This window comes from Fulmarus glacialis, unplaced genomic scaffold (assembly GCF_000690835.1).
Source record: "Fulmarus glacialis isolate BGI_N327 unplaced genomic scaffold, ASM69083v1 scaffold27471, whole genome shotgun sequence".
Taxonomy (NCBI): domain Eukaryota; kingdom Metazoa; phylum Chordata; class Aves; order Procellariiformes; family Procellariidae; genus Fulmarus; species Fulmarus glacialis.
The window spans coordinates 1-8,924 of NW_009191283.1; the positions used below are offsets into that span (position 1 = coordinate 1).

The 8,924-nt window shown below is 49.8% G+C and overlaps 1 protein-coding gene across 1 annotated transcript in view; it reads left to right on the forward strand.

The window, feature by feature from the left end:
• Positions 1-1,104: 1,104 nt before the first annotated feature.
• LOC104083231 (androgen receptor-like) overlaps positions 1,105-8,924 on the forward strand; it is a gene marked incomplete at both ends in the record, with an annotated part of 16,756 nt that continues 8,936 nt past the window's right edge. The window contains one exon of the mRNA XM_009586644.1: positions 1,105-1,256. Within this exon, the coding sequence (XP_009584939.1) occupies positions 1,105-1,256 (152 nt within the window). The remainder of the gene's footprint in view (positions 1,257-8,924) is intronic.

The window sequence follows — 8,924 nt, forward strand, 5'->3', positions numbered from 1 at the left end:
TATGTCAAAACTGGGGGTTGGGGAAAGCAGCAACAGGGAAAGACGGCCCCAGGCCTTCCTGGGAGTCCGTGCTCTGCCCCTGCTAAAAGCTGGTTTCCATCCCCGTCCTTGTTTCCAGCTACCCAGAGTGAAAACCCAAAATGGGTCTTTCGGACTACTGCGCTGGTGGGTGGAAAATGTGAAGCTCCATAATCCACACTGACCCACTGCCAGCATTTAGTCATAATTATTATATGGCAGACCCTGCAACTTTTATTTTTGGCTCCGAGGTTTGTTTTCGCCATTCGGTGGTTGGCAGCGCCGTGCTCTGCCCGTGGGGCCGTCCCAGGGCAGGGACCTCGGTGGCACTCTCCCAATGTACCCCGTGTGACTGGGAGGCGCAGGAGCAGGGCCTTTAGTCATGGGGTGAGTATAAACAGGAGTCTACTGGGACACATTGGCAGCAAATGCTTTATGTTTTCACCAGAGGCTTCTGGCTGGATTTAGTAGTCATGCAGATGAGCAAGGCATCCTGGAAGAAGGTTCAGTCCAGCCGTTGCTGGGTATTGAAAGAGGGAATAGGTAGAAAACAAGCAAGACAAAAAAGCAAGAAGAAAAGAATAGCTTAAGGGAGTTTGATAGCTTAGGAAAAATTAATTTGTTTAAATTAAGAATCAAAAGGATAAATTCATCTGTAGTGAAGTGACAACAATGACCTTAATGGAGTGGGATCAAGTAGCTTAATGAGCCTGCTGTCCTTTTTTGATGTACAGGCCTCACTATTGAAGCCAAAGTTACATGAACACTGCAACAGCCAGTCCCAGTCGTCTTCTCTTTCTAGACCGTGCTGTCACCGTGCCTGTACTTTGTCACACGTTGTCACACACTGTACGTAGGGCCAATGTCAGGAGGGGCACTCCAGCATGCTCTTCTGCATGGTCAGACCGAGGTTTGGCTTAGTCGTTGCTTGTCTCCTTCCTGATCAATGCTTGGCTTGTCCCATCACCGAAATTTTGGGTTTTGCCATGAACGTCTTCCAAGCGCCATCCGCTCTGCTCACCCACAGCTCGTCCTAACCTCGTTTGCTGACCCTCTCCCTTGTTCTCTTTCTGTTTTACTCTGCAGGTTGGAGACTGGCCGTGAACATGTCTTGCCCATTGACTATTACTTTCCACCTCAAAAGACTTGCCTGATCTGCGGAGATGAAGCATCTGGGTGCCACTATGGAGCCCTCACTTGTGGTAGCTGCAAAGTCTTCTTCAAACGGGCAGCTGAAGGTAACGCATACAGAGAGAGGAGGGAAAACCACTCCCAGCTCCAAGAGTCAAATGCTACTGACACAAGTTCTCTCATCAGCAGTCAAGTCATTAACATATAAGTGCTGGAGGGATTTGCAGCACCGTGATGTTTTCCTGTTGAAAGGGGTTAAGCAGCCTTGCTTTGGGGAGCCTGCCAAGCCAAGGGGACTGAGCAAGAGTGGTGAGGACAAAGTGTGATGGGTTTCTAAGGCCTCTTAAACTAGTAAAGGAGAAAATTCAAAGATAAATTGGTTTCTTTGTCCTATGTTTATCATTCCATTTCACAGATTGCCCTCAAAAAGTAGCCAAACCAGTTTGCCAAAGCACAGTTCTTTTCAATGCCTGATTATCTTCATGACCTAGTGAGACCCTGGAGCTGTCAGTTCCTGCTTCTCCTCTTGGCTTTCAAGGGTGCTTTAAGTTCCCATCAGCCCTCCTGCGATCTCAGACCCACAACTCCCGATTTAGGGGGTGCTTTTCCTCTCTTGCATCCCTTTCAGAGGGTCCCTTCTCTCAATACCTGCAAAGCGGCAGAACTGTCTGTCCATCAAGAGCCGTGCTCTCACCTTGGTGCCCGTGATCCTTCTCCCCAACCCTTGAGAAAGCAACTTCTCCTTCATGTCCAGCTCCGTAGTGCCAGGCTCTCCAGAGATAAGTGTGAGCCCAGGTGTTCCCTCTCAACAGCAAGGTCTTTGCACCATCTTTCCTTGGTAATTAGCATGTAGAAGGACCTAGCCCAGCTGTTTCCTTGGGCTGTGGGACAGCAATGTCTGTTTCTAACTGCAGTTAAGAGTCATGATTCCTTCGCAGCAGAGTGAGAGTCTCTATTGTGGAAGCCTAACTGTCCGGTAACATAATGTGCCTGTAAATCACACATCTGACTTGTTTTCTGGAGTGATGAATGAATACAAATCATCACTCCTCCTCGGTGCTAACATAATTTATTTGGTGCACCGGCACGGTTGGCAATCGGTATTACAGGCCACGGCATCCCTGGGAGAGGGAGGCACCGCCGTTCCCAGCGGTGGGGCAGCGGTGGGGATGGAGGCTTCTGTCCCTGGCGTGTCTCGCCGTGACCTTCCCCTCCCGTGCCTTACGTCACCCCTCTGTCAAGCGGAGGTCCCAAACTGATGGGTGCTCACCTGCCGATGTCAGGGCACTGCTTCTAGATTAATTCTAGCATTATCCTGTGCATTTTCGGAGTCACATTTTCTCTCATTCATCATGCATGCCAGGAGTGAACTTGCCAGCACTAGTTCAGGGAAGAATCGGGGCTGTGCCATAGAGGACAACAGCATCCTGTTGCCATAATAATACAGTCAAATAATATTAATACATCATAAGTTTGGCATGTTTTTCCCAAGTAAATCATTTACAGACACTTCTCTTTGCTATACACCAATTCTGTGTACGGCCAAATGAATTGGCTTGTGCCGCCAGAGTAAATAACAGATGCTTGTTTAAGTCAGCAAGTTATTAGTGATTTATAGTAAGTGAAGTCTTGGCGTGCTCTGTCAGATAAACTGCTGATGGAGTACCCCTGTCAGCTGGCGCGTCCCGGCGCGGTGCTCCTCCTTTTACACCAGGGTGGGCTCCATCCTGCGTGGCGTGCGGATGAGGGCTGGGAGATGCCTGCTGGGGGAGAGGAGGCAGCCTGGGCTGCTTGCGCTGCTCTTAATCATATGCTGTGGTGGTTCCCTCTCCTGATTGTGTTATGTCATTAATTTAAATGGTATTTATGCCTCTTCTTGCTCTTTAAGCCTGGAGGTATCGCAGAGGGTTGGAAGTGTTTGGTTGCGTTAGGGTCGGGCAGCAGAGCCCTTTGCCTTTCCCCTGGATGGGACCGTGGAGCGAAGTGTGTCTGCAGCGAGGAGCGGCAGCGGTGCGGGGGGACCTGCCCGAGTGTGAGGTTTCATCTTATGTTACCCTGAGGTACATGGATAGAGTGTTTATTTTGGGGAAGAGACAATAAATAGACTCCTTTATAAATATTGAATGCAGGGTCGTGGTAGGTGATGATTTCTATCCTAACTCTTGGTGATTTTCCAGCCAGACCTTTCCTTCTTAAAGTTGAGGAGCAATATTGAAAGCTGATATTTCAGTGTGTTCTCATGTTTTAAAGTCCATAAAATGCATCTCTGAAAACCTTAGGTCACCTTTGGAGACTTTTTACAACAGCAGATCAGAAAGCTTCCCCGATGAGAAAAGAAACCTTTTCTTCTGCCTCTGTTACCTTCCTGTTACTGGTGTAAACCAGCAGCCTCCGACGGTAGGAGAAGCAATGGACTGGGAACTGAAGAGCGGCACAAAGAGGTCACCTCGGAGGAAGTGGAGAATAGCTAGACATGCAGTTTTTCTTTTATCATATTTTTTGCCTAATATAATACTGAACTTATTTGGCAGTAATTCAGGGATATTTAAAAAGGTTTTATAGACATACACTGCCTTCTAAGGGATTAGAAAGGGAAAAGATTTTTCAAAAAAAAAAAAAGTTGGTTCCTCTTCCCTTTTGAAACACGCTGAGGGATTCATGTGGATTCCAGTAGAGCAGATCACTCCTGCTTTGATAAAATGTTTGAGATTTGAGGTTTTCTGCAAGCTCAAGTCCAGCCAGTTCTTCCAGAAAGATGCTGGAAGAGTTAACAGAAAAGACTTGAATATTTTCCTCATCTCTTTCTGTTAGCTCTCTCCATTTATAGACTCTCTCAAGATGTCCAGGTTATATATAGGCCAGCTCTAAAATGCACCCTGCAGATTCTTCAGCTCTGAGGTGGACTTCCTCACTTGCAAGATGGCCAGCCTCATTCTTGTAATCAAACCTGGCGTTTGTCTCTCCCTTTCCATCACCCCGCTCTGGTGTCCAAGCGCTGAGGGATCCAGAGGGTTGGGGCTCGCTGCCCCGGTGAGAAGTGCTGCTGCTCCTCTGCTGCCAGGCACGCTGGCAGCCTGTGAAGGAGGACTCCTCCTCCTTCTAATTACTCTTTCTCCTACAATAACAAAGATTTGGTAAACAAAAAGTGCATCCGCCTCAGCACAGATTTTGTTTTTTCTCGACACAAGCAGGCAGGGCATCACTTCGCATGGTTAGGATGGCTCGGATGAGCTAAAGACATGAGGGTTTAACGGGTCCTCATGATAACCACACTTGTCCCTGAAACAGAAGAATGCTTCAAGCACGACACCCTTCCAAATCAATTGGCAGTCCAGGGGTTCCTGTTGTCCCATCCCATCCAGGAAGGGAGGCATTTTTGTGTCCCATGCATCCCTCCCTGAAAAATGGTAGACCTTCCTCATCCCTCCAAGATTGCATGAGATCTGATGGCCACCTTGGCCAGTTCAGAGCTGCCTCTGTGCAGTGTTCCTGGCAGCGCAGAACTGGGATGCCTTAGGCTGTATTCCTGATGGGACTGCCTTTAAATAGCAGAGAGCTAAATGAAAAAAATAACACAGTATTTGGCAAATTTTCTAGAGGGCTAACAGCCAGACTGCTGTGCAGTCTGTTCTGATTCCCGTGCAGTCACTCTCCGTATGGATTATTGTTCTACATCCTGACCTGCTGAGGATTAGCCTTGCACCAGGGAAATGTCTCAACAGTTTCTTGCCAGTTTTCAAGATGACAACAAGTTGAAGTGAACCGTTTTCAAAAACCATCACCATGTGATCGTCCCCCTGTACTCGGCCCTGGTGAGGCCGCACCTCGAATCCTGTGTTCAGTTTTCGGCCCCTCACCACAAGAAGGACACTGAGGTGCTGGAGCGTGTCCAGAGAAGGGCAACGAAGCTGGTGAAGGGTCTGGAGAACAAGTCTGATGAGGAGCGGCTGAGGGAACTGGGGCTGTTTAGCCTGGAGAAGAGGAGGCTGAGGGGAGACCTCATCGCGCTCTACAACTACCTGAAAGGAGGTTGTAGCGAGGTGGGGGTTGGTCTCTTCTCCCAAGTAACCAGCGATAGGACGAGAGGAAATGGCCTCAAGTTGCGCCAAGGGAGGTTTAGATTGGATATTAGGAAGAATTGCTTCACCGAGAGGGTTGTCAAGCCTTGGAACAGGCTGCCCAGGGAAGTGGTGGAGTCACCATCCCTGGAGGTATTTAAAAGACGTGTAGATGAGGTGCTTAGGATCATGGTTTAGTGGTGCACTTGGCAGAGCTAGGTTAGTGGTTGGACTCGATGATCTTAAAGGTCTTTTCTAACTGAAACGATTCTATGATTCTATGTTTTAAAATGCTTTCTTCTCCTTCTCGTGACTGAACTGACAGTATGCAAAAGAGTTGGGTCTGCAAAAGACTTCCATGGTGCTGCAGCACCATGATGCTCCTGCTTCAGTGGTGGGTTTCTCGCTACCCTTCGGGTATTATTGGCCTTAAGAACCCGTGGGAAGAGCAGAACGTGGAATAACCAGACCTTTGAAAGCTCAGGCCCTCCTGGCACAGCCTGCTGCCTGCCCCCCCACTGCCTGCCAGGTGGGATTGCTTTTCTCCCCCCTTGGCGTCCACAGCCCCGCGCAGCAGTGCTGCTCTGTGGGTGACCCGGTACGTCAGCACCCGCTTCGCTGGGTGCCCGGAGGGGTGGCAGCTCTCTGCGCTGTGCCGCGCACTGGCAGCTGCTCGCGGCTTCAGCCTGCGCTTGAGCAAGCTCTGAGTCCAGAGAGACATAGTCAGACATGACATTGGTTGGAGTCTGAAGGAGACAATTGGACTTCAGACAGGCTCAGGAGTTAAAACGTTACGGTTTTGTCTTGTTGCCAGAGAGCTGAGCAATTAAAACATTTTTGCTTGCTGGATTTAAGCATCTTCAAAATAAAGCCTTTTCAATTTGCACAGTCCTATAGTTGCTTGCTTTCAAAGCTCATCGTTCAGCCTTGGCTTGCTCCGGCCTTCCTGCTAGATTGTCTCCTGTACGGAGCTGTTACTGCCCGTGCTGTTAGTTAGCCAACATCTGTAACTTCCATGCTTGCGTTTCTCTGGCTAGCTAATGTTTCCGCTTGCAGACCATCGTTCCTGGTTCCCTGGAAAGCTTCCCCCTTGCTCTTCCCACAGAGCCAGCCTGCCTTCCCAGCCACCGCGGGCTGCTGAAGTCGCTGCCCCGAGACAGAAGAACTGAGCCGCTGCTGAAGCCTGCACTGTGTCACTGGGGCTGGGTGCTTTCCTTTTGTTTTCTTTAGTCTTCTGGTAAATACGTGACTATTAAGAAAACGACTGCAAGGATAGTTTGTTAATAGTGGCTTAGTGTTGGTTCCTGAGAGCTTTATAGCTGTGCCCTCATTGATTATTTCTAATGGGGGCATAAAGTGGGAACTTCAGAGCGGTCCCAGCCCCAAGCCCGCAGGCTCAGCTCTTGCCACGGCCCCGCTGCTGGCAGCGATGGGGAGCAGAGTTTTTGCAGAAGAGCACTAGAGACCGTGTGGTTACACGAGACCCTGGGGATTCGCTTTCTCAGAAAGCTTGGCCTTATCCCCCAGTTGTTAGAATTTGGTTTCTGCCCTGAAATACAAGGATATATCTCTCTTCCAAAAGGCATTTAATGGGTTTTCACATTCACAATCGTAAATCTTACTCCAGACGTTTGCATAGATTACTTTGCTTTCTGGAAGAGAAAGCTACTCTAGGCACAACTGATGTGGCAACAGGCTTTTAGTTAAATAACTTCTCTGGATTGAGCAACTAATCTTTCTTCATAAATCTTTGTTTTTAGTCAAGACTGGAGAACTGCTCTTCCCCTCTGCTCCTGACGTTCATTGCAGTCCCAGGTGATGAGCAGGAGCGCTCGGTGATGGCAGAAGCATCTTTCTGCCTGGCGTGAGGTGGCACAGGAGGGAATCCGAGCCGTCGGGGGCTGTCGCCAGCGAAGGGGGCAGTGGCAGAGCAGCGAATTTGTGGGGTGCAGCGAAGGGGGGAGCTGCAGCAGCCTGCAAGAGCCTTGGTTGCACAGACTGACCGCCTGGGATTCCTGTGCTGGTCTGACAGAGCAGAGGGGTACTGAGGACCTTTGCAACTTCACTTCTCACCTCCGTGCATGTCAAACAGTATCTGGATCAGCAGGCAAGGAGAGGGGTCTTCTCTAGGCATACATCTGCAGTGTCGTCAACTGGGTAATTATATCGGAGGCTGATGCCTTGCCAACATCCCCATTGTAAAGAGTCTGGGTGATTGGCTTTGCAAGGAGCAGGACCACTGGGTAAAATAGGAGAGTATGTTTAAAGTTTAGACCTGCACATACAGGTTTGCAAAGCAAGAGTCTTTGCTTTGGAGTAATACGAGAAAGCAACTCTATTGTTTGCAGGAAAGAAAAAGAGAAAAAAAAACATTGCAGTGTTAAACTCAATAGAAGAAAACCCAGTGCATTTATCTTTAAATAAAGAAGAGCTGATTGCAAATGCCTCAGCTTGTTCTTAAATGAAGAGAGTAAATTATCCTGAAATTAAAACCAAGTCTCTGTATGTGAGAAGTTACTTAAGACAGATGGACCCCGTCTGTATTCCAGCCACCCTTCCTTGTTCTCTGGGCTTTTACAGCCAGCAGCACCTTCTCCTCCGTAAGCCCATGCTGTGCTGGGGCTACACAGCCGTTCACGTCCCTGTCAAGTAGTGCACGCTCCCAGCTTGAAGAGAAGGGACGGTGTACGCTGGTGCGGGCGGAGCAGAAGAGCTGCTGTTGCTGCCGTATCCACCAGAGATGCTTGGTCCGGCGAGGAGCGTCCCGGCCGTCGCGGTTCTCTGCGGTCGATGGGACAAGCGCAGGCGGTTCAGGACAGTTGGCTGCGCTGGGGCAGTGACAAGGTGTGGTCCCTCTCCCACAAATTTCGTTTCACAAACGGTGTCCACAGCTGGGGATAGCAGTGATGAGGGTGCTGCGTTTCTCCAGTAATTAAAAGAGAAGCTCTACATCCATAGGAATTAGGACAAGATGAGCTTATGCTCCTGCTGAGCAGAAGCAGACTCACGAATAGCCATTGCATGACCATTTGTTTCCCTTTTTGTTAATGGCTAACAGCTTAAAATAAACAGTGCCAGACTATGCATGTACAGTTAACAGAAAATCGGTTCCTGCCCCAAAGAGTTTATTTTGTGAACCAGGAAGCAGGCCCTCGCTATTTCAGCAAAATCACTGCACCATGACCGTGGGGTGAGTTGTTGATTGCAGCTTAAAAGCTTGCATTCATCCGAGCCCATCGGCAGGGAGGTAAAGTTTTGGAGAGACTCTTCTAATGTGCCCGTTTTGTGGTCGGGGAGGGCCGCAGGCGCGGAGGCACCTGCCTGGTCTCGGCTGGTGGGAGGTCGCTCCCTCTCCGTGTCCCTTCCCAGCTCTGCCAGAGGTGGCGGACGCTGCTGAAGAGCCGATGGGAAATAGCACGGCTTGAACCGGGTTCCCAAATCTCGTCCGTCCCCTGCTCCCCTCCCGCGGGTGCCTGGGGGGACAGAGTGGGGTGGGGGACGAGCCGCGTGTCAGGGCGCTGCCCGGAGCCTGGGGGAGAGGAGGGGGCTGCTGCAGGGTGGGTGTTCCTCCTCTTGGCAGGGGAATTTAGATAGAGCTGTGCCTGACCCTGGGGCGTCCTTGGGGGGCTCAGGCAGTGACCTTCCTTACTAAAGCCATTCGGAGGAGAGGCTTGACCTTTTTAAAAATTTTGAGCTATTGTTGCAAAAATGCTGTAG